General features: G+C 40.9%; 1 protein-coding gene across 9 annotated transcripts in view; it reads right to left on the reverse strand.

Annotated features, from left to right (window-relative positions):
- Positions 1-1,201: 1,201 nt before the first annotated feature.
- Positions 1,202-26,282, reverse strand: part of LOC101158884 (rho GTPase-activating protein 12) — a 65,481-nt gene continuing 40,400 nt past the window's right edge. Inside the window, exons 3-19 of one of the 9 annotated variants that reach the window (XM_020710647.3) lie at positions 24,598-24,864; positions 22,229-22,435; positions 20,057-20,137; positions 17,872-18,006; positions 17,643-17,705; positions 14,366-14,440; positions 13,776-13,837; positions 12,592-12,673; positions 12,086-12,187; positions 9,054-9,152; positions 8,461-8,560; positions 6,769-6,882; positions 6,428-6,526; positions 6,210-6,287; positions 5,965-6,099; positions 4,384-4,489; positions 1,202-2,298 (exon numbers count right to left, since the gene is read on the reverse strand). In XM_020710647.3, the coding sequence (XP_020566306.1) occupies positions 2,124-2,298; positions 4,384-4,489; positions 5,965-6,099; positions 6,210-6,287; positions 6,428-6,526; positions 6,769-6,882; positions 8,461-8,560; positions 9,054-9,152; positions 12,086-12,187; positions 12,592-12,673; positions 13,776-13,837; positions 14,366-14,440; positions 17,643-17,705; positions 17,872-18,006; positions 20,057-20,137; positions 22,229-22,435; positions 24,598-24,864 (1,980 nt within the window). In that variant the 3' untranslated portion in view covers positions 1,202-2,123. The remainder of the gene's footprint in view (positions 2,299-4,383; positions 4,490-5,964; positions 6,100-6,209; positions 6,288-6,427; positions 6,527-6,768; positions 6,883-8,460; positions 8,561-9,053; positions 9,153-12,085; positions 12,188-12,591; positions 12,674-13,775; positions 13,838-14,365; positions 14,441-17,642; positions 17,706-17,871; positions 18,007-20,056; positions 20,138-22,228; positions 22,436-24,597; positions 24,865-26,282) is intronic. The other 8 variants (XM_020710648.3, XM_011485970.4, XM_020710649.3 and 5 more) reach the window with 8 other exon arrangements.

A 26,282-nucleotide genomic window follows, 5' to 3' on the forward strand; every position in this document is an offset into this window, starting at 1 on the left:
TTGGCCATTAGGCTCTGGTCGGGACCATAGATGGATAAACCCCAGAACCTAAACACTGATGGGGGTTAGAGGTCAGACCATGACAAAGCATGGCTCCAGGTAGAAAAAGGGGTGGAGGAGGGACAGCAGAGCATCTAGAATGCAGAGACAACCATTCATGACTTTACAGACGAGAGTATGATTGTGATTGACTGAGAAGAAAACAGACTATTTAGTCATTGGTTCAAAGTGAAGGCCTCAGTGATGATGATGTGCAGAGTGACAATAGGACTCAGTGTACCTGGAACTGAGCTGGATCTTCATTATTGAAATTGCGGCCCAAACCTTTTCGTTAATCTCCAGCTGTTGAATCACAGACTCTGATCCTAACAGAGAAAGCCAGCACGTGTTGTTCTGTATCTTTTGGAACCTTTTGAACGGTCTGCCGCTCCCGGGAAGATTCTCAGTGTCGTGTTTTACAGTTTTAAGAAAAAGAACTACTAAAAAAAAAAGGACAAACGACAAAGGAAGCCCCCCCCCCCAGCACTGAAAAAGCTTCAGATAATTGCTCACTGCCTTTTACAACCGTCTTGTTTTAGATTTTGAAAAATTGTTGGCGTCTTACCGTAAATCATCCAGATATATCTAAAAAAAAGTAGCTTCCGCTCATCTGACAGAATATCAAACTTATGACTTAATCACAAAACATCAGAAATGGATACATTTTAAAAGTTACATCTGCCCTGAATTACAAAGGGAAATAATTTCCAACCCATACAAAAGTAGTAACCACAAAAGGCTCTTCCTATAGGGCTTTTTTTGGACATGCCTACCAAGCTAATTGTTGGTCATCTGCTCCAGTTTGTGTTGACAAATTTGACACATGAATCAAAATGCTTACATTTGTAAATGGACTTTAAATGCAGCAGCACTTCATACATAAACACGAATGACTTTTTTATAATCTGTGACAATCTGTCCAGTTTAAAATTTTAAATGTCTTTTCCCTCATTGTAGAAAGTTATGAATTGTAGATTTTTGTTTTTTGAGTTTTAAGGTCCTTAGTGGGTCCAGAGCTCAGCGGTAGAATCAGGAAGTGTGTTATTAAAATCTGCCACACACAGCTCAAATGGAAGATGAACATTAAAACATGTTTGTAAATAAACAGTAGTAATGATATTTAGTGAAATGTAAAAAAAAGATCAAGTGAACAAAAAAAATATTTTCTTTTTTTTTGAGGAATTTATTCCAGTTTTGTTAAAGCCAGCAGTACCTGTTTGTCAGGTAAACCTCCACATCCCAGTTTATTTCTGTGTGATCTCCACAATCATCTTCCCATCGCTCACATTTCCTTAACATTCCATGCATACAGACTCATATTAACTACTTTTTACAGCATATTATCATCAACGTTATCCATCCACACCCCCCTTCACATGAAAACACTGTACAGATTCATGGTTGGAGCTCAAACGCCATAACATCTTAAATTCTTACAGTAGCAGCTGAGTACCGTCGTTTGCTCTTGTTGCTCTGACAGCTGCGATTTGTTCTACAAACTGGGAAAGTTTCATGCAGATGTAACACGGAGGGGTGACAGAAACCCCGTTATGTGTTCGGAGGGCCTCGTCCCAGTAACGGAGGACACATCAAGAAGAGAAAGACCAAAAAAAAAGAAGGTAAAAAGAGCCCAGAATTTCCTCCCCCTCAGCCAGCTCCAGCTCCATTTCACCTGTCAGGTAAAGGATGTAAAGCTAAGCTGACAGCAGCAGTGGCGTCTATAAGCCGTGGGATCGTCCTCTTCACCCTCCAGTACTGCCGGCCGGCGTGTCTCACAGCCCAGCGAGGCGCTCCTCTGCTGCTCGAGCTGCCGGCCCGCATGAGGACAGGACTCCAGTGTCAGGACAGTTTGCAGTAAAGTGGCACAAATGCAGGAGAAATGAGATACTTCAAAGTGCAAAGAGTTTTGGTCGCTACTCTGACAGGCATTTGTGTTTTGGCTCATGAAACATTTGGGGCTGCATCGATCCAGGAAATAGATGAGCCCGGTGAGTTTGAGATGAACAGAAGCTAAGCCAAACCGAGCCGGGCCGGGCTGGTTTTGCTTAAAGGAGTGGAAACACGCCATTCTCCTCCTGTGGCGTCTACCTGCTGAAAATGTTCTCATACTCCAGCAGTATAAGATCCACTATCTGGTTCTGGTAGACCATGTGGACCGCCATGTTCCAGGTCTCGGTTTCAGGCCGAAGCAGGGTTGGGCCGAACACAATCGCTATGCTTTGGTTGCTCATTCGGTTTTCCTCGCTATGGTCGATCACCCTGAGGGGACAAAAAGAGGAATCAGATGGTAACCATGGAAACGTGGAACAAATTCTGCACTTCTCTCCCTAAAGTCTGACTAGGATCATCATTAGATCTTTTGTAAAAGTGGTTTCTTTAATGATTATGCTGCTTTTAGCCAAAATCAAAAATGTTGTTTTCTAAGACATACTTTCTGCAGAGCAGGAGGAGTTGATTAGAAATTCATCCGAGTTGTGGGCGGGACTGTTGGCGCAGAGCCCCCCCCCTCTTCCCGTCATCCATTTGTTTACATGCTCTTCCGGTAGCTTACAGCCCCTCACACCCCCAACCTAACATAAATACCGGTGTAAGAAAAATGGTAATAATAATAATAAATAATTGATACTTTATTTATCCCACAATGGGGAAATTCTTCTCCGCATTCTTCTCCACTGCAGCCGAACCGCGCTTAGGAGGCAGCAGTGTTTATGGGTCTTGCCCAAGGGCCCCCACTGGGTCATGTTAATTGCTCACCTTTGATTTGGTAATTGCCCCCAGTACCATTGTTTATTTACCATTGTTTTAATGGAACCCCGGATTCCTGCATGGCAGCCTTCTACCTCACCAACCGAGCTACCCAGCCCTTACAAGAAGTCAAACCATATCTGGAGCTCCAATAAAATACCTAAAGGCATTTTTAGTGCACCTGGAGGAGCAGGGGGACATGGTCAACCCAGTGCACCAGAGTGGTTCAAACCAGATTAGACTGGTTGATGCTGACTCCTAGGAGTGCATGGTGTGCATTATTGGAGATATAAAGAGATATCAAGGCAACCAGGCTTGGGACCGGCACAGAAGTAGAGAAGGGAACAGGGAGCAGCCCGAAGTCTAACCCTGGTTTCACGGACGGAGGGCGCCGCAAACCAGCATGAGCTAAACCGGCTCCTGATTTTCTTTCTATCTATCATCAGAAAATGTCATAAGAACACGCTAAAGACGCCCAAAATGTGATGTTCATCAGATCGGGTCTCTAACAGGGCGGGGGATGTATTAAACAGAGTTATACCATGGTCTGGGTGAATACTCGATTCTGATTGGCTGCTGGGTGTGCATTAAAAAGTGATATACCACAGGCTAACCGCACGGTGAAAAAAGAAGTTCCGGTCAGCTAGCTTAAATGTTTTGTATCACTGCGCCGGCTTCTTTAAAACAACCTTTTGCTTCATAATTTGGACAAAAACAAGCGGTAAGAGGTGAACTTTCTCTCTGAACTGATGCTTTATTTAACCCATCGGAAAGATCAGCATATATATAATCGCTTTATATTGGCAAGTATGACTGCAGCGGTGGTGCGGCGCGACTATTTGTTACGTGGTGCGGCATAACAAATAGTCCACTTTTTGTGAGAAATTGGAAAAAAACGAGAAGTAAGGACTAAAAGCGGGTTCATATTCATTTCTTTTGTAAGTGACCATGGTATAAGCGGGTTGATGGCCTTCGTAGTATGCATTATGTCTTTTTAATGCACTTCGCGGAAGCAACCGTCCTCCGTTCAGGCTTCCACAGCGTGCGTTAAAAAGTGATAATGCACACTTCGTCGGCCATTAAACCTTACATGATCATCAATGAAAGATTAGGGATTTGTTTTTTTAGGATTGTGTCTGCCATTTAAAAAAAAAAATCTAAAATGAATAGAAAGCTAGTAGACACCCATATATAAGCACCGTATATTAATGTAGAAATATTTTCTATTCCAGACCAACTGTCAAAAACTATATACATTTTATTGTTGACAAACAACAGAGAATGAGCCAATAAATCACAACTCTACCATTGAGCTTTTAGCGTGACAGTGATTATTGAAGGCCACCAGTAACATGCAACTTCAGAGGGAAATGAAAAAATAGAATAGGAGTTTAAAAAATGTATTTTTAGTGAGTCACAAAAAGGTGCAAAAACTTTAAAGCTCTTCTTGGAATGTCACCACACATCTGTATTTAAAACTCCACATTGATTCTATTATCTGAATGACCTCCTAGGGTTTATAGCTGCTGGTCCTCGTGCACGTTGGTGTGAGAATTCTTAAAAGATAACAAAATAGATAAGCAAGGCCTTAAAGCTTACTTCATGAGGTGTTTGAAGAGCGCCTGCATGGTGTCATGATTGGGTTTGGGCAGCTGTCTGACCAGATCCTTGATGGCCTGAACGCGCTGCCTGTAGTCATTCATTTCTGCAGAAGAAAAGATCAAAGTCAAATGAACCGGCTTCACAAAACAACACCGTTTTCCCAAAGGTATCAAGCTGTCAGGTTTAACCGTGAAGGTGTTGGTGAGACTGTGGGAAAGTTCAGCAAACTCATAAAAAGAGATTGCTGTGAAACAAACGGAAACAAAACTAGTGTTTGAGCAGATTCAGTTTGTCTGTGCATCTAGGATTAAGGATAATGGTCAAAAGGAGAGTTAAGACACTGGGAGACCAGATGTGTGCAACATTTTCAAGTTAAAAGGATCTTGCTAAGTTTAAATGAAGTAAAGTGTGCACAGTTTGCTTGATAAGGATTTTTAAGCCATTTCTCCATGAATTTGCACATTTCTGTTTTCCTGCACTGATGAGCATGAGCTATTTGAGGTTAAACAACGTAGACCAGGTTCACATCCGTATGACAAACGCATCCTGGAAATGTTAGTTTATGTTTCAGTGACCGGAAGTGACATCACATTGACGAGAACAAATTTAAGACCTATTCATCCAGAATTTAGGCCAATTTAATGCATAATAAGGCCTAATTTCAGTTCAGTTAAAGGTAAGACTTTTGAAGGATCTGCAGCCACCCTGATGGAAAGACTTCAGACTTGACTTGGACTTGCAAAAAGAGACGTGAGGATTTCTATGTGTGTCTGGAGCCTCAGTAAAGTAGTTTACACTGAAGTTTCAGAACAATTAGACTGCTCCCTCTCTAGATTAAGGTTCACCTTTCAGGGTCTCACTTTCACTGATTTATCATTTTGGCATGTTTTTTCCCCCAGCTCATTGTGTTCTGCCTCCTGATTGGCTGTTGACCTTTGAGAGTTTCAAGAAGACAGAAAAGTGTGAAAATGTTCACGTGGTCTGAGAAAAGTGTCTCAGGTGTGTAGTGACAAGTTTTACAGTCTTAAAACATCTTTAATCCTTCAGATTTCCCCTGTCGCCAGGTAGTTTTGGAATGTAACCCCTGCGATAAACCAGGGCACACTATGTTTCTTTTGTTTTTATTAACAAACCCCACCCCATCCACTTAACCTCTTTTCTGCATGGAGAAACAGGAGCAGTAAAGCTGTGCAGTGTGGATAAAACCAGACTTCCCAAGAGTTTAAACATCAGCTCTGCACAATCCTGGGTTTGCTTAATCTCACTTTGGCAGACGTGTGCAGCGCTCGCCGTCATCACGGCAAAATGAGTTTATGGTTCCTTGGGTTCTTCAGAACATTTTAAATCTGGGTCACTCCAGCACTGCACTGACAGAATAAATGTTTACGCTGCTTATCATAAAGATCGCAGTGCTGGGAAACAAAGCAAAGCTGCTCTACAGGTCAGAAATGATGTTTATTAAAAAATAAACACACAAAAAACCCCACATATGAGCCAAAACATGAATTTGGTGTAGATGTTTTTTAAATTGTTCTTGATAAGTGGACAGAAGTCAGGGTTGGTGTACGGTGCACGTACTGATGGCGTTAACAAACTGCTGAAACAGAGCGTAGGTGAAAAGCGGCTCCGACAGCTCTCTGAAGAACATCTTTAAAGCCCCAGTGGTCACATGGATGTCCTCCCACTTTGGGTCCGACAAGTTCACCTTCTCATCTGAAGACACAGACCATTTATTTAGTGAGTCTTTTGAACGAAGAGAGTCCGAAAGTTTGGAAGCCACTTCTAAATGTTGGGTATAAGAGTTCCAGAGAGCTCCGACTCACCGTGATTGACGGCAAAGCGTAGTTTTTGTATGACAGCCAGGTTCCCGCTGACTCTGTACAGCCCATCGATGCTCAGCCCTGGAGAGGATCAACAACAGCGCGGTAAATCAGTCTCACAGCCGCCGTGTGTCAAACCTTCTGTGTTATCTCGAGGCTAAGAAGCAAGCCTTTTTTACAACAGCTAAAGCCCCACGATGGGGTTAGTGAAAAGAACTCACCTTTGCTCTCCACGTGATCGATGCACAGCTTGACAAAGTGAGGCACCGTGCTGCTCTCCCTCTGACACAGGCTGGCCAGACTGCAGCCAAACACCTGATCTGAAAATGGATCAGACAGGAACATTAGCTGGTATAGAAAACAAAAAGAAATTCTTTTTCTGTTTTGGAGTACATTTTAGCAGCCAGATTTCATCTCTTTGTTTTTTTTCTTAATCTTGAAGAAGAGGCTGAAGGCCTCTTGTGTTGGACATATTTTACTTTAACAACAGATCTCTACATAATTTGTGTCAATTACATCAGTCAAATCAGTCTATTAAAGTCCAACTCTTTGGGTGGAGTACCTTTAATGTATCCCTTGTCTCTGACTGACTGCAGGGTGGGACGACGGGACAGGAACTTCCTCAGCTTGTGTTTGGTCTTGTCAGAGGTTTCAGTAGCGGTGGCCGGCTTGGAGGCTGCAGAGAAGCGTTGAGACACGACAGCGTTATCCACCACGCGCCTCAGCGCGCTGATCAGCATGGCTGCTAGTTTGAATGTTTCAGAGAAACGAAACCGATATGTTTTTATGGAGCAGCTGGCACATAAGCCTCCTTCAAGCAGCTTCTGTACTTTGCTCTTTCTTGTCGGCATTCTATTCAACCAATCAGTAACGGGCCTTTTGGACACATTTCTCATCCCCAAAAATCAGTGATGAAAGTCAGGCAAGGAAAAAATCCCTGAACTTTTCTTTGAGCGATATGGCGACGCAGAGAGAAATTTTTGAAAAATACATAGTCTTAGATGCATTCTGGTGCATTCTGGCAGCTCGTTATTCACTTCTTAATCAAGAAACTAAGACTAATGGGAGCATCATCATTTGTCATTCAAACCCCTAGTTTGACTCTCCATTAAGGACTTGCTGGTCCTAAAAAAGAATTTGGAAAATTGCTCAAAGTAACACAATCCTACAATCTACGCTTTTCCTTAAAGCTGCAAAACATACAATTGCTAAAATATAGTAACATCAAAGCCCCAAATGGCAAAAAGAACACCAGTAACTATGATATTCTATGAAAATACCTCAGTTATTTATACATTATTTCTGCTTTAGAAATGACTGATGTACAACATCCACTTGCACTGTTTTCTCAAACTATAATTACATCAAAATATGGGATCTGCTTTAAACTATAATTCTATAACATAATACATCAATTCTTTAACACCAATACTAAGTAATCTGGGAAATATCAAAACAAACATACAAACTAAGCTAAACATTGTAAACATTATTTTTTAAGGGAGTGCGGGTCCAAACCATCAAATACTTATAATTAATGTCAACTATACTGAACTAAATCATGGTAATTAGGAAATACAAATAAATTAGATAGATAAATGTATTCAAAATAAAAACTGAAACTCAAAACTAAAACTGTAATTATTTCTGAATTTGGTTTTGAGATTATTTTACACAAAAAGTATTTGACCTACACTACCTTAAAAATCTTTTTTTTCCAGCCAAGACCACTTCAATTTGTTTTTTATCGTCTTCTCACAACTGAGGTCGTGACCACGCTCAATAATGACGATGCCTGCCATTATTTTAACACAAATTTGATCGCAAACTCTTCAGATGTGTTTGTGAAAGTTTAGCGTGGGTCCGCCAGTTTTGGTCTCTAGGGAAGCGAGTCACGCTGACCACGTGGTGCAGACAGAGCCAATCAGACCCGTCGACGCATCCGAAAGCAACTAAAACATCCCGTCATTGGTCAATTAGGCCGGGAAGACGAGAGATGGCCACGACCATAGAGGAAGCGATCCGCGGAGAAATATAGAAAATAAAGCTAAAATTCGCCGATTTCAGACCATTTTCTAATCCGGAAAGCGATTTGTCCGTAAAGATCAGGTCTTTATTTCCCGGAAAATACGTTCGGTTTGCTCAAAAACCCGGATTTCCGGGAATTCCCGGAAGACTTTCATCACTGAAAAATCAATATTTTGATTTCAGAATTGCGTTCATCTGCAGTTCATCATTTAGCACTGAAACAGACCTTTCTCTTTCTTAGACACCCTGGAGTCCTTCTTTTTTTTCATTTCTTCACCAGGCGACTCGGGCAGGTCTTCTTCCAAGGCCTCGTCAGATTCACAGGCCTCAAACACAAAAACAGACACAAAGACGTTAGATACCAGCGGCCATAAAACGTCTCCAGCCCTGACCTTTGACCTCTAGGAAAAAGGTTTGTTTATCTTCTGTTGCAAACAAGCGAGTTCAGAAAAAGATGCAGATACTTTTGGATGTTTCAAAGAAAAACACAGTGCTAACTGAGAAGAAGCAAAAAGAACATATCTGTTTTTTTCTTTCATATTTAAAAAATAAAAAAGGAAAAAGAAAAGCTGAGCTAAATGTCTGTTCTGAAGCAAACATCAGTTTTTACAAACTGATTTTTTAAGTCAGTTTAGTTTAATTGAGAACAATGCAGAGAAATATGCAATAAATATTAACTGACGCTCATATTATTAAGGGCATCTCAGCCTCTCGGCTTTTCTTATGAAAAGGAATCTTGACATTCCATTATTTATTGCCTTATTCAGCTCTGTGGTCAGACGGAGGGTGTTGTGAGAGGGGGGAGGCACTGGTCCTCACATGTGAGTGGACGGTTTCCTCCAGCGCGTTGAACCACTCGGTGATGGTGCCGTCGTTGTCGCACTGGATCAGCAGGTCTGTGCCGTTCTGGATCTTCAGCTGAAGAATCCAAGAGAATTCATTTTTAAAAAGTCTGTTCAACTGGGCAGAAAAGGTTCTTAAAGGAGTTCAAAAATGAACATTGTCTTGGCCTAGCTTAACCCTTGTGCTATCTTAGATGACCCCCCCCCCCCCCCCCCCTTCCACTGATGTGTTCTCCCTACCATGACAAAGGTGGATAAAGGTGGAAAGATTTCCTGTAATCCATGGACACCAGTGAAGATCACAAATCATTGAAGAAAAAAGGTTCAGAGCACTGTCTAGTGGGTCTAGATGACCCAACTCCCAATGTTAAAGTGCCTAGGATAGCACAGGGGGTTACATGAACTACTTCATGCTAAATCAACTTATTTGAGCTATTAAACTTCCAACTGTTTTTATCTGTATAGCGCCTTTCATTTAGGTTGAAAACAGAAAAGCGCTTTATATAAAAGCAAATAAATTAGCCACAAAAAAGAAAATTTTGACAGAAAACACAGGACAATCACACACAGTTGGCACCCCTCCCTGACCAGACCCCCCCACCCCCCATATAACCCTGAACAAAAACGTAAGAACTGCAGCTTAATAAATAGATTAATAAATTACAGTAATAAATAGATAAAGACTAGAAGACTAAAATAATGAGGCAATTACAAAATCATGTATATTATATTTGTGTAATATAATATTCAAGCCTCACAGTAGTTTGTGCAGCTTTCCTGTGTCCTCATGAATGAGTGAAGGCTTTACACAAACACATCTCTACTGACCTTCAGTCTCACTATCTGCTAAGGAAATGCACATTAACAAATGACGGAACGCCCATCATAACTAACCCCAAGGCGATTGTTTGATCCATTCACGCATTTTGAAGTATTCCCCTAAAAACCCGCGCTCTCATCACCAGCCCCTCCCGTTCCACAAAAGCCAGTGGGTCCTTACATTCTGACATCACAGACTGAGGAACAGCCCCTTCCAGGAAGAGTCTGCGCTGCCAGCACGGCCCTCAGGCTAACACACACGCCCAGTTTCACCGCGGAGCAAGCAGTGATCGAAAAACGCTTTTGTAAGGCTCCCCAATATTCACATTTCTCTTTGCAGAGTTTCAGATGTTTTTTGTTTTCGTTTGGGAAACGTAGACACACTGCCAAGGGCGACTCTAGGTTGATGTCATGAAATGGGCGGCACCCACAAGTAGCAAAAGGCGGTGCCTCCAAGATCCAGATGTTTTACTTCTGGGTAGAAAAATTGAACAGGAAAAGTAACTCATATTTTTATTTAAAAAATCGTTCTTTTGTGTGCCAAAGGTAATATATATCAGTGTTTTTCAACCAGTGTGCCGCGGCACACTAGTGTGCCGTGAGAGATGGTCAAGTGCGCCGTGGGAAATTGCCCTCATTAACTGATCTAAAAACATTTCCCATCTCCAGGAAATCAGCTCTTTGTTCATCCAAATAGGCCCTGATAAAACACTAAGTAGTTAGGAATATAAAAGATTATACTATTAAATTTTCTTTGTGTTTATTTAATTCTATTAAATACATTTTGATAAGAATGACGTTACCGCGATTTACCTGCAGCTATAAGTGTTTGCGGAAAAGTCCCGCCCCTTTAACTGTCTCAGCCAATCATTCTTGAAGGCTTAATCCCATGTCATCAGTCTGACCAATCAGAAGTGGTTCAAGTCTTCACTTCCTTGTTCCAATTTAGCTCGTAAAGTCGCTCAGTTCTAACAAAAACACCAGCTAAAGCTCGTCTTTAGCGGTGTAGCTTTCCACAGAGTCTGGTGTCAGACCGTGGAACAAATAAACAAAACAATGAAGCTCAGAGACGCGAGTCTTTCTTCCCTCTTTCGGTAGTTTTCACACTACATCTCCCATGATGCATTGGCTTAAAGGGACAGTGTCTCAACGCACAATGAGACCTCCTTGTTTAACGTCTTGAAACCACAACAAATAGTTTCTAAATTTTCTAACGTAACTTTTATTTCATCTTAGAAAAAAACTGCTGCAACTTCCTGCTTTTTCCACCACAACTATCACAAAAATGCACGTTAGATTGCGGGGGGCGCGGGGGGGGCTCGATCAATAAAGACCATGAATTTCTGCTTTTTTTTTTTCTTTGGATGCTGGTGTGCCGCGGGATTTTTGGCAAGGTTAAAGTGTGCCGTGGCTCAAAAAAGGTTGAAAAACACTGATATATATCATCATATATGTGGACATAGTTTACTGTGAAAGCTCAAGAATACTATGATAAAGGTCCTTTAAGTTTAAGGTAGATTACAAAAAGCTAGCTAAAAGTAAAACTATTTTAAGATTAAACTCTCTTAAACCTAGGCTAGCTTAACTCTCCCCCCCCCCCCCCCCCCCCCCCCGACATGTTATAGATGAGTTTGTGTGGCATTTTGTGCTGCAGACATACATAAAAGTATATCAAAAGTATTTCTTTAAAGTTTATTTTAAACCCTTGGACTTTGTTAGCTCACGTCGTCGATTTAAAAGAGCTCATTTTTACTGGTTTCTTTTGCGTTCTTGTTCAGCTGCCAACTATTCCCTCAATAGATCTGAATGTTGGGCCTCTCAACACACAAACATTAAAGGAGACTACAAAAAGATTGTACATGTGAATGTATTCATATTTGAATGTTTGCTGTTTATTGTAACAGTTTTTTGCTCAGCAAACGTTTCCATGAATAGAACAACAGATACAAAAATATATGTATTATTTACTGCCTATATATTTTCCTTTTACTTTAACACTTTTTATTTATTTATAAAGATTAAGTTAAGGTTTTGAATGTTTATAAAAGTTCATCATATTGGATACCATGACGGCCCTTTAAATAATTTCCCCCTAGTTTATCCAGCAATTGCAGAGTAAGATTCAGGGGTATCAATGGTTCTGGGAGGACAGTCTTCTAAATGTTGAATGAGAATGTTCCGTTTCCTCACCTCTATAACGTTCTTCTTGCTGGACTTGTCTTTGGAGGCCCATTCCACAGAGGCGCCCTTCAGATCCACAGTAAACTCGGGTTTGGACTGACCGCCTCCAAACTACACAAGCAGAAAAAAACACAACAACAAAGAAAAGGTGCTCGTGTAAACTGCTGTGAAAACAGAGCAAGAATGTGAAGTTTGACCGAAAAATCAATAAAGGTTAGCCTGTCAGTAATGTATGTACTGTCCAGAGTATGGACATTTGTAAAACCATATTTTAAAAGTATTTTACGATTTAAAATCTTTACATTTTCTGATAGCACGGAATTACAGGTTGTAGATTTTGTGCAGCTTTCCTGTCCACTCATGTACAAATGCATTAATGAGTCACAGCTTTCCACAAAAGTATCTGTAGTGACCTTCAGTCACACTATCTGCTAAATAAATGCACATTAATCAATGACGGCACGCCCATCTTGACTAAAAAAAAAAGGAAAAAGGAAAATATGTGAATGACTCACCCAGCTGGATCCACTCGCCTGACCTTTGGCAAACAGCAGCTCGGATCCTTGGAGAACTGTCCAGGAGGAAGTCCAGTTCTTTCTGCAAAGCGTAATCATTATCAAGACTTGAAGTCCTAAAAAACACTCTCCAGACTTTTCAATTAACAAATTGGGGTCAAAGACTTTTGGAGGAATAATCCAAAATCTTCAAAAGTCAAGAATCTAAGGCTGCTACAAAGTAGGGATGCAAAGGTTACAGATTTGCATCAAAATGGATCTACAGTAGTACTGAGAGTAATGGCAGCATTGTTGAAAAGCACAGAAACAAAGATGATTACGTAGGTAAAAATGTATAGAATCCATTGAGAAGTAAATAATCGGTTTCTGGTCAACTTTGTCAGTTTCTCTTCATGTTGTGTCTCTTCTGTCTTTCCCTTTTAATGTACATGATGCAAACAAAATGACCTTCAATCACAAGCACAATCTTTTATGTATGGATTTGTGGACCATGTATTGTGATGCATATTGAATCATGTGAGCTACGTTCTCACTGGTCATGTGACATGTGTGCAAGAATGAGCTGAAAGCTGCTTTTAGCATACAACATTCACACAGGAAAAGCAGAGAGGGATTTTTCCTTCTTTTTACTTTCCTGCTATCCTAGCGCCTGTCCAACACCTACAGCTGGAACAGGCGTGTGCGACATGTCAAAGCGGTGCAAAGCTCATGAATATCCCTCCAGGCTTTTTCTTTTACTGCTCTATTCCCATACATCGAAGACTTGATGTCATAGAATTCCAGCACAAATCACAATTATTCATTTCTCTTTCATGATCAATGTTCAAACGGTTGGCAAGTCCATGAATAAAAGGGGGCGTTAACTATATGTCACTACCAAATCCGAGGTTCCAATGATTCAAAGTTCCACCTGGTTAAACTTTCAATGCATGTCAAATGGACAAGCGTTTATGGAAAGCCAGAAAAAGGTGCGAACATAAGACTAATATAAAGTCTCAGCTTTGTTTTGGGTCAAAGAATTAAATATTACTCAAGGCCATATAAAAACCGAAGCCTTTTTATCGTCTATTCATTGAAAATAATTTCAATATTTTGATAAAGCACATGTGTGTGATGTAAATGTCAGCATCCCGATGCGTCTGTGCCTCCACCAAAAAGCTGGATCCAAAGTCACTGTGACTCACCGTACTCGCTTTCCATTCTCAGTAATCTTTGTCATGTTCACCACTCCACACTTTTCATTTGGCTGCAAAACAAGACAACAAATGGTCATTTCCATGAACTGGATTCTAATCTTCATGTGGATCAGACAGCAGAGAAATGCCGTTCGTTCATCAGCTGCTTCACTTTGAAAAACCTCCACCCAACAGCCCAACACCAACTACAAGCTTTCACTATGAAGAGAAGAGGAAGCCACGCCACAAATCAGAGGCCCTTCTTAGAAAGACCTGGACACTCATGCAAGTCAGAAAAGGTTAGAAGCAAAACTTGATTCAGACACTCTGGAAAATTTCAGGAGGATTTTTTCACCAAAGCACAAAGACAACATCAAACCACTTCTATAAAACATTAAAAAACCTTTATTTTTCATGATGCTTTCTAGTAACAACATTCCTTCACAGTCTCAAACATTCCTCCTACTTGTGTTTTGTTATTGTTTTTAGGGACATGTTTAGCCTTTTATGCCATGTCTGCAGATCTGTGTAGGAACGCTGCACTAAACTGCATTTTGCCTTACAACCCTGAGCACGCTGGGTTAGTGGTGAGTACTAACAGAAGCGGGAGGCTTTGGAGACGAAGAGCAGGAGTCAGAGTCGAGAGAGGGAGACTTGGGGGCCAGAGGAGCTTCCTAGTGAGGAGACATCAACCAGGCAAAAAACACACACAAATACTGTCACTGGAGCTAAAAGAGAAATTAATGAGAGGAGGATGCACATTGAGAAGTATTGGATGATGAAAATAAGTAGTGAGATTACTATGATGCAAAATGTGCCAGCACATCACATTTTCTACTTCATGCAAAGTAGAAAATTACACTGACCAAAAATATAAACGCAACACTTTTATTATTGCTCCCATTTTTTAATGGTATGAACTCAAAGATGTGAAACATTTTCCACATACACAAAATAACCAGGTCTCTGAAATATTGTTCACAAATCTGTCTACATCTGTGATAGTGAGCACTTGTCCTTTGCCAAGACAATCCATCCCACCTCGCAGGTGTGCCATATCAAGATGCTGATTAGACAGCATGATTATTGCACAGGTGTGCCTTAGACTGGCCACAAGAAAAGGCCACTCTGAAATCTTCAGTTTTGTTTTATTGAGGGGGTCAGGGGACTCAGACAACCAGTCAGTATCTGGTGTGACCACCATTTGCCTCATGAAGTGCGACACATCTCCTTAGCATAGAGTTGATCAGGTGGTCTTTTGTGGCCTGTGGAATGTTGGTCCACTCTTCTTCAATGGCTGTGGGAAGTTGCTGGATATTGGCAGGAACTGGAACACGCTGTCGTATACGCCGATCCAGAGCATCCCAAACATGCTCAATGGGTGACATGTCCGGTGAGTATGCTGGCCATGCAAGAACTGGGATGTTTTCAGCTTCCAAGAATTGTGTACAGATCCTTGCAACATGGGGCTGTGCATTATCATGCTGCAACATGAGGTGATGTTGTTGGATTTACGGGACAACAATGGGCCCCAGGATCTCGTCACGGTATCTCTGTGCATTCAAAATGCCATCAATGAAATGCACCTGTGTTCTTCGCCCATAACATATGCCTGCCCATACCATAACCCCACCACCACCATGGGCTACTCGATCCACAACATTGACATGAGAAAACCGCTCACCCACACGACGCCACACACGCTGTCTGCCATCTGCCCTGAACAGTGTAAACCGGGATTCATCCATGAAGAGAACACCTCTCCAACATGCCAGACGCCATCGCATGTGAGCATTTGCCCACTCAAGTCGGTAACGACGACGAACTGGAGTGAGGTCGAGACCTCGATGAGGACGACGAGCATGCAGATGAGCTTCCGTGAGACGGTTTCTGACAGTTTGTGCAGAAATTCTGTGGTTATGCAAACCGATTGTTTCAGCAGCTGTCCGAGTGGCTGGTCTCAGACGATCTTGGAGGTGGACATGCTGGATGTGGAGGTCTTGGGCTGGTGTGGTTCCACGTGGTCTGCGGTTGTGAGGCCGGTTGGATGTGCTGCCAAATTCTCGGAAACGCCTTTGGAGACGGCTTATGGTGGAGAAATGGACATTCAATTCCCTAGCAACAGCTCTGGTGGACATTCCTGCTATCAGCATGCCAATTGCACGCTCTCTCAAAACTTGAGACATCTGTGGCATTGTGCTGTGTGATACAACTAAAGGTTACAGAGTGGCCTTTTCTTGTGGCCAGTCTAAGGCACACCTGTGCAATAATCATGCTGTCTAATCAGCATCTTGATATGGCACACCTGCGAGGTGGGATGGATTGTCTTGGCAAAGGAGAAGTGCTCACTATCACAGATTTAGACAGATTGGTGAACAATATTTCAGAGAACTGGTTATTTTGTGTATGTGGAAAATGTTTCACATCTTTGGGTTCATACCATAAAAAAATGGGAGCAATAACAAAAGTGTTGCGTTTATATTTTTGGTCAGTGTACTTACAGTCATCCATGTATCATTCTAACAAGTTCTTTCATTAAAGCCCCACTCCAATGATAATAGTGTTTAACATGATCTTATAGCATTTTTTCTAGATGGGGGACATGAAGACAATTAAGCCTAAAGTTCCACTCCGATCATCTTTTGATCCTTCATAAAAACGTTCTTAGTGGTCTTTTAATTTTGATTATGCCATTTTTAGCCCAAATCAAAAACTCAGTTGTTTTCCAGTACAGAGGTTTTGCAGAGCATTAGGAGTTCATTTGAATGTCATCTTTGAGATGTGGGCAGGACTGCTGGTGCAGAGGTAAGCCTCTGTTCCTCTCCTGTGATCCCCTTATTTACACTCTCTCCCATTAGATTACAGGCCCTCACAACCCCAACTCAACATTAGCAGTGCAACAAAATGGTGAGCAGTATTGGGGCCATCCAGCCGTACAGTTTTGAGGCAGATGCCAGCTCAGACGGGGAAAACAAAGATGTACGTTGATCTAACGATCCTCCATCCAAGCTGTGGCCCAACGACTGTTGTTTGTACATACACGTAGGCTCTTTTTTGTCTGCTACTGATTTACCACTATTTGATTAAAGAAATATTCAGAAATGCCAGTTTATCAGAATTTTCTTTAAAAATGACTTCCAATATGAGAAAAGTGCCACAACAATATGCTAAAAACACCAATGACATGATTTTCAGTGGAGTAGGTGTCTGACTGTTCGTTTATTTGAATTGTTGTGAATCAGGAACAGACGAAAAATATGAAAAAAGGGCCAATGTGTTCTGTCCAAACTACGACTGGCAGGCTACAAGCTTCCTGCTCCACTGCATTCTGATGCATCCTATCGTAGACAAATAGATCTGTAGATCTTGGTTTTCCTGGTTTGGGTCAAAACTGTACAGCTGGATAGCTCCAATATTGCTCCTCAATTATTGTTGGACGAATTATGTTAGCTTTGGGTGTGAGGAACTGTAAGCTAGCAGGAGAGTGTAAACGAAAGGATGATGGGAAAACACGTTGGGCTTACGGAGGATCAATGGTCCCGCCCACAACTTATGGGTACATTTCTAATGAACTCCTGCCGCTCTGCAGAAATGATGTCTTAGAAAATGACACAGGTTTTTGGATTTTGGCTTAGAAGCAGTAGAATCATAATTAAAAGAAAACGCTTTTAAATTTGATCAAAGGATGATTGGAGTGGGACTACTATACTTAAAAGCATCTTTAAAGTGTATGATTCACAGAAAATAATAATTCAAAGAATCAAAGTGGATACGTCTGCACAGAAATCTGATTGTGGCTCCTGTTTGATATTTTCATGCAGGCTGATTGTGTTGGATTGAGAGATGAGGCGGTGACGGGTGGGGCAGAACACTGACTTGGTGTTTGTATGGGTGTGGGCGGGCAGAGCCTGAGCGGGAACGCCTGCTTTTTAACAGCCGCTGCAAAAGGAATCAGTCTACAACTGAACATCCTCACTCAGCAAACAGATGAACAGGGTTTCATTTTGAACTTCTTCAGACAACAGAAAAAAACGGAAAATGCACGTCTAGATGACGACCGCTCTTCAGCTAGCAGAGACATGAAATGAGATTAGGAGGATCAAACCTTTTCACTCAGCTCAGGGAAGACGTTGCTGTTTCTCCACACAACCAAGGAGGGGGGTTTGGTTGTTTTCCTGTCCAAACTATTGGTCTTCTGGACATCTTTGGGCAGCTGAGGTGGGGAGGTGGTGTACTGCAGCTAGGTAAAATAAACGGGATAAAGGATGTTTAATCAGTTACACAAAGTATTAAGTTCATGAGATCTTTAAAGTCCCACTCTGATCATTTTTTATTCATTTTAAAAGCATTCCCAGTGGTCTTTTAGTTATGGCAAAATCAAAAAACCTGTTGTTTTCTAGCGCATCGTTTCTGCAGAGTGGCAGGAATTGATTAGAAATTCACCTCAGAGTTGGGGGGGGGGGGACCACTGGTGTCAAGCAACCCTGGCCACAAAAATGGTGGGCTGTATTAGAGCTATCCAGCAGTTTTGAGCCAGATCCCAGCTCATATGAGGAAACAAAGACGTCCGTAAATCTGTCTATCTGCAAGTGGATGCATTAGAATAGAACAGAGCAGAGTCATCTGCTCCGGATTCACAACAATTTGAATTAAGAAAGAAATATTCAGGAATGCTATTTTAAAACCAATTTTCTTAATATATGTAATTTTTCTAATCAAAAAAATGCCCCAAGAAAACGTTAAAAACACCTAAAAAACCATTTTCTTCAGAGTGGTCATCATATCTTCACTCCAATATTTCTCCCTATACATCACTGATATCCTAAATAAATGTTTACTGTTCACCTTTAAAGCAAACTGTCAAAGATAAAGCAGAACATCTTATACATTCAAACTATGTTTTACAGATATTGACAATGCTAGGTCTTTAAGTTTTAATTTTCTAGTCAGACTATTGGTGAAAGACGATCAGGAACAACCATAAGTGGCCACTTTATTAGGCACACCTGTCCAACTGTTGTTTAGCACACATTTCTAAGTGGCCAATCACATGGCAGCAACTCAATGCATGTAGACATGGTCAGACGATCTACTGCAGTTCAAAGCGAGCATCAGAATGGGGAAGAAAGCGGACTGAAGTGACTTTAGACGTGGCATAGCTGTTGGTGCCAGACGGGCTGGTCCGAGTGTGAGCGCCGGGAAGAAACTGGAGAGGGGTGGCAGCAGGGAAGTGGAGATCCCTCGGCTGCCTGCTTGCCTTTTTATTTTGTTTCAAAATTCTGCTCTTTTTCCCACCACTTCCAGGTGCGGTACATTGCTTCTTTTGATCAGCTGTTCTCGCTTGGTAACAAACAAATGTGGCAGGACATTGCTGTTATAATCTATTTATGCTGCTATAGTATCAAGATAATATCCCTTCCAAGGGGATCATTAACATTCTAAAAGGTTGATTTCTGTTTTAGTTTAATATTTTAGTTTAATAAATGAGGCTAAACGCGCATGCTCACTCAGTTGAATCGATGTTTTCAGGACTCGATGCATGTATGTACATGCCTGTGACCCCGTGACGTATTTTTGAACGTTTGTTCAGAACAAATTTTGTATTCAAGACATATCAAACTTAAAATGTTGTATTCATTTTTTTTTTTTAATTGTGCACAAAGTATTTATTTGTGCACAATTTTGTTTTTATGCATATGTTTCTTATTGACAGCTATCTTACCCCATAAAGATGGGCTACAGCAGCAGAAGACCACACCGGGTGCCACTCCTGCATGCTAAGAACAGGAAACTGAGGCTACAATTTACACAGCCTCACCAAATGGACGGTGTTTGGTCTAATGAGTGTCCATTTCTGCTGTGACATTTGGATGGTAGGGTCAGAATTTGGCGTCAACAACACAAACGCATGGATCCATCCTGCCTTGTATTAATGGTGGTTTAATGGTGTGGGAAATATTTCCTTGGCACACTTTAGACCCCTTAGTATCAATTGAGCATGGTTCCAACGCCACCGCCTATCTGAGTATTGTCACTGACCATGTCCATCCCTATACGACAACAGTGTAGCATCTTTTGATGGCTACTTCTAGCAGGTTAAGGCACTTTGTCATAAAGCAGGAATCATCTCAAACTGGTTTCTTGAACCAGTCTCATCCAATCTCAACCCAATAGAGCATCTTTGGGATGTGGTGGAACAGGAGATTGACATCATGGATGTGCAGCTGACAAATCTGCAGCAACTGTGTGATGCTGTCATGTCAACATGGACCAAACTCTCTGAGGAATACCTTGGGCAGCTCCCACTCTGACCTGGAGCCGTCTGCGCTGTAGTAATACGGTCTGCCCTGGTCGTCCACATGTTTTAACCACTGACAGCACAAAGACAGACACAGCAGAGAATGAGCATTGGGGGGAGTTCGGTTTTCCATAGAAAAAACCTCCAGAAAGACTGAAGCGACACCCTCCTCTGTTCCTCTACGACTTTCTTTTTATCCAACAGTCCTTATCAGGGCTGGATGTGTCCGCCAATTTCTTCAATTGATGTTTTACATTCACTGGGTCATAAATTGATTGGTGTTTAGTCTGATTCAAAAGCAATGCAAGAGTTTTTACAAAATACATTTTTGAAACTAAAAAAAATTGAAAATGTAACTATTGAATCAATACTACTTACATTCAAACCAGACAGAAAAGGTTTTTCTAAAGATAGATGTCATGATTTCTGAAGAAATCAACTTTAAATGAGAAAAATACATATATTATAAGATGTAAGATATGAATATTAGGCCTGCACAAAACATTAAAACTTTAACATCATTGCGATATAGATGCAGAGCTAGTGGGAAGTCGTTACCATTCAATATCCAAAAACAGTTCTTAGAAAATGAAGGAGGAACGAACTGAAGGGATGTAGGACCTTCAAGATCAAACTGATCAGAACCACTAAGAAAAGTTTCTGTGTGTCGGTGTGTGGCACTAAACCTTGGAACGGGTTCAGTAAGGAGCTCAAACAATGTTCAAATATTCAAGAAAAGATATAAAGAAACTCTGATTTCACGATATAAAGATTAGAGGAGTTAAGGATCAACAGGTGTATGAATAATTCTAAATACATGAATCTGATGGTGGTGAAATAATCAAAGCTCTTTTAATTAAAATCAATCAGTCATTGTGTAATGTGAAATAATGATTACTCATTTATACATTCATTCATCTTCCGTTTATTCCCTTTTGGAGAACATGCAAACTCCACACAGAAATGTCCCCCATTGGTGTTCTGGTTCAGGTCCCCCAGCCGGGACTTGAACCGGGGCCCTACTTGCTGTGAGGCAAGGGCGCTAACCACTGTACCACCGTGCAGCCAAGTAATGATCCCTGAAAAGTTTAAATTAAAATTAATAAGCTTTTGATTTTTTCTTTACTTGATCTGCAATGTGTAGCAATAATTACTGGTTTAATGTGATCATGTGTTCTAATAATAATCAATGATTTTTACATAATGGTTACCGTTTCTGTTTACTGAAATCATGAATGAATGCTTTCTGACAATAATCAATTAGTCAATTATTCAATCATCAATCATTACTAGCCACTAGACTTTGTTACTTGAAAAGAATCTATTGGATCAGAACCGGATTACAAAACTGTAAAACTATAAAGTGAATGAATTTAGTAGGGGTGGGATTATATAAATTCACTTCTTCCCGCTCCTTTTCAAGCAATAAATCAAGCTCTACTTAACTTTAGTTAATGATCACTATATTTAATAAAGCAAATGTGATTTAAGTGACTTTTTTGTTTGTTTTATTTTCTGTTTTTTTAAACTATTCATTTTATCATTTGTGCAATGAGTTTGATAAATCGGTGTGCATTTTTATTGCTTTGACTACAATGCTTGAAATAAATCAGTCATCAATATCAGCCTGTGCATCGCAAAAGATTATGATGAATGTGATAAATGGCTACTTTAAGTATTTCCACACATACTAAAACAACCTCATGGCAGCTTGATGTAATGATCAAATCAAAAAGAGCCCTTTAAGCATTTGACCAATTGGATGAACCTCTTCACACTGTTGACCAATCAAAAGGAGCCCTTTTATGTTAGATGTAGATGGAAATCATTTGAAGTATAAATTAAGTGATGTTGACTTTTATTTAACTAAAACAGTTAAAGTCCCATTGTCATTGCAATATCACTAACATCGCACAACTCAAGTTTTTACTCATATTGCGCAGCCCTAATGTACATACATAATATGTGATATCTATATATTTTTTTAAACACATTATTGATTTCTATGTCATACCTGTTTAGTCATATTTACTTAATGTAATTACTTATTACTCCACCTGGGGAGGCACAGTATTGTCAGCCCACCCCCTCCTGCCCCCATCAGCCAGGAAGCACCACAGTAAAGACATGAAGACAGAGCAGATCAATTCTGTGTAGCTTGTACCTTCTCATTAGTATAGTCGCTGACGTACAGCGTGTGGCCGTACTCATCCATCTCCTCCGACCAGCCACGTGGCGGGGAGCCATACTGGCTGTCAGACTGGCTAGAGTAGGTACTGAAGCAGGTGTCCTCCGGAGAAAGAGGCAGGATTCGACCGAGGGAGAGCGACAGGAAGGGAAGGAGAGAAGGCGACAGGGAAAGAGGAGTGGTCTAACAGTTGAGCAAAAAAAGAGAGAAATCAGAGAGCCTTTTATACCCCAGAACAACAGCAGACAAGCCGACACCAACAGCCCATAGATCACCAGAAACATCATCTCTGCCCAGCACCCATAGAGCCTTCAGAAGGCGCTGAAAACCCCCTTAACAGTCATACTTGATATTAGACGTAGAAACTTGGGAGGCTGCTGACAGAGAATGAAGTGAGTGCTGCTGGAGTGTAGGTGGCAGTGTGGTGCAGCCTTTGACCCAGGGTGACTTATGCTCTGTCAGCTAAGGTGCTCGTTAGTTTTAGTCATCTTGTGAGAAGTGAGCAGCAGAGAGCTGCACGTCATTTTACTGAAAGACTCCCTGAGCAGCCCGCCGTCACCAAAGCGACCTCCTGACTCTGATGCTTTCCATCTGATCATTTAAATCCCTGATGACATCCTGTCAGCACTGACGGGTCTGTTTGCACATCATTGAGAAGACACAATGTGGGATGAAGGCTTTATGTGTCACACCCAGAGTCTTTTTAAAAGGTTCTTTGACAGTTGCCAGATGTGTTTTTGCAGTTATTTCCTGAAAAAAAGTCTTTTTGGGAAGATCTGTGACGATGCAGGATGATTCCACAGCAGAAACCCCTTACAGAAAGGGTCATGTGGACATTAGGGTTTTCTAGGTTCATGACATTTTTTCTCCTGTCCATGAAGCTTTTTCATTCTGTGATTTTCAGAACTGTATCAATTTAGCTTTAAAAGCTCAAATGAGCCGTTCAGACTTCATGGGCTGATGATCAGGCTTTAGCCTTGGTGTTTAGTTTAGTTTTTTTTTTTTTTATAAGAGAATATGATTAAATAGAATCAGATTTACTAGAGAACTAAATGACAAATCATCATTGAGTCAAGTCATTCAGTGATATTTAGTGATGCTGCTGAAGTTTTTAGTCCGATCTAGTGTGGAGTCTTTACATCGGTGTATGACTCACACACACACACTAACACACACTCCTAAAATGTTAGTCACAACTGCCCTTACGAGTAGATACAGTCTGTCTGTGGGTGAAAAATGAGCAAATCTGTACAGAAACTTACAAAAGGTCGTAGGCCGCTCAGTATGAATATATATGTAATTATAATATTAATGCACATTTTTTTTCTACCTGCGAGCGACAGGTCGTAGCAAAAAATTAAATACATGCGAGGAAAAGTGAGGCTAGTAGGTGAGACACAGTCACGTCAAACATAGTTTTGATTTTTTCAACTCCCCTAAACCCTGCCGACTGCTCTACGAGCCCGTTAGTGCTGCTGATGTCATACGTGTGCTCTCCATGCTTGCAGCCTATTCAAATTTAAGAAATTAGACAATCAGGGTGCAGTTTGAATGGGCAGTCAACAAGTCTACATCCTATGTCAAAAGTGCCAGCAATATCCATTATCCTAAATAATACTTCATGATACACTTTACTACACGCACAACCAAGGTACGTTCCATTTTTAGATCGTCCCTTGGAGGTGGCTGTACGAGTCTCAAGGGAACTGCAAAAGACACCTGTGCCACCCTAAAGATAAGTCTTGAACCCGCTGCTTCTCACTACGACCCCCTGGGGGCCCGGACAATCCAAAAACCCTCCATCCAGATCAACCCCTCGTACAGGTGCATGTGACTAAGACCTTAGCCCTTTCACTTAAAGATATCTAACAATCTTAAAGGTGTTTGCGTCTTTCCAGGGCGATTTCACATCAGTACAGCTGTTAAAAGGTCTTTTTATGATGCTTAAATGATTGGATTTCTCAGCTTTGGTTCAACCTTTTGTCACTTAGAATCCCTCTGCTTTCAGGGTGATTCTATGATTCTGTGGTCCAAACTAGAGTTCAAACAGTGTCTGGTTCTGATCAAACAGCCCATGTCAACATTTTTGGTTCCAAACACTAAATGACTAAACCTATACAAACAGACACATTTACAATAAGCGTAATCAACACTAGGGGTCTCTTTAGCCGCTGTCATTTAAACATTTCAGACACTGTTATTGTGAATGAATTTGGGTTATAAGTTCAATATTAAGTTCTGTGCAGCTTTGCTGATACTTGAGACAAAATGTTTTTTTCTTTTGTTCTTCCTCATTGGCCCCAACCTGTCAGCCTTTCCTTCAGTAAAACAAATGACAGCTTTACCTCAGAGCTTTCTTCAGCGCTGTGACTCTCTCCTCGCGAGTTTCCGTTGTTGACCTCTTTGGTCCGGGGCGGTTTCCATGTCGTCTCCCGAGTGAAGCGGTTATAGTAATAGTGCCTCCCACTCTGGTCTTTGTGGGTCTCCCAGTCCCCTGATATGTGCAGTGGGGAGCCAGAGGGCTGAAGGGGCAGGTTTGCCTGTGATATCTTCAGGTCCTGGAGGTTAGTGTAGATGGAGGAATCAGAACCGACCTGACCCGACGAACCCATCTGAGAAAAAGACAGATTAGAGGTGTTATTCTATTACACAATAAATACATCTTATCCATATCTGGTAAATTGCTTACGACCTACTAAAATCAAACAATAGCCTTCTCTATCAGAGATGAACCAAACAAACCACTTCCATTAAAGACACCAGCTGCTAAACCACAGCCTCCTTCCTCAAGTTGTGCTGAGCTGTGGTGTAAACCAAACACCACCTAAAGTTCATGACATCATAGGAATCTCTGGGCATTTTCAACACTTTAGAACTTCCTCCACTGAAAAAACAAACTGCTTGGTGACTGAGCAGCTGCTAAAATGACTGTCAACAGCTTTCTTCACCTTAGTGAAATGAAAACGTACATGCTAATGCTGGGGGTCTGGAAAAACTCATTTATATTAGAACATGCCCTGTATGAAAAACTCAGTTTATGTATGCTTTGTATTCAGCAGTGTGTTCAAGCTTATAAAATAATGAAAACAAATATGTCTAGATTAAGCTGATATGCTTGGAACACTGTTGTTGGATAAACATAAAAATAAAAAAGCCTATTGATTGAACTGCTTAGTGTACAAAAAAGCAGTTTTGGATGTAACAGTTTTTTGTAAAAAGGTCAAATATACATTAACTGGACAGCATGATGTGTCACTCCTGTGCAGCTCAAAGTGCTGTTCAAATGTCAAACAGGTAAATGTGACACCTTAGTGACCCCTTCATTTCTACTGTAACTCGTTTACACACTCTGCTCGACTGCAGGAAAAGGAAGTTTGTCAGGAAAATAATAAGCAGTCTTTTAAGGTTACAAAGCAGCAGGAGGAGAAAGGAGCAGATCGGTAAATGAACAGAGACAGCAGGAGGAAACTGCAGAGGCTGCTGTTGTTTTTAAACAGAAAGTGGTCTTTATGTCCAGTAGGAATAAGAAAGTAGCAGAGAATTAAAAACAAAACACTGACACATCTAATTCCCATTGATAACGATGACCTTTTCTTAAACAAAAAAATAGAAATGAAAGACATTTAAGTAAAGGTCAGCAGCATTTCTTCTTTTGCCTTTGTCTTGGCTCTTGAAACATGAACACAATTCTTTATTGCTCACATTAATGTGAATATACTCTTATTTTCCCAAATCGCACAGAGGTATAAACATACCAACTCCAAGCTTGAAAATAATAATAGAGCCTCACAGTTCAGTCGTTTTTTGTTTGAATGAGGGGATACAGCTGAAATGAATTGGTCTGAGGACAAAGTTAGATAAGATATAAATACAATTTTAACCAGCAATCTACAGCTTTCACATTTCTCTAACATGAACCACCTACAGAGGCAACACTATTCAAGTCCCACTCTGTTCCTCTTTTGAACCATTTAAAGAATATTCCTAGTGGTCTCTTAATTCTGATTTTGATGTTTTAGCCAAACTTTAA

This window comes from Oryzias latipes, chromosome 17 (genome assembly GCF_053564925.1).
Source record: "Oryzias latipes strain Hd-rR chromosome 17, Olatipes_Hd-rR_3.1".
In the NCBI taxonomy this organism is placed as follows: Eukaryota; Metazoa; Chordata; class Actinopteri; order Beloniformes; family Adrianichthyidae; genus Oryzias; species Oryzias latipes.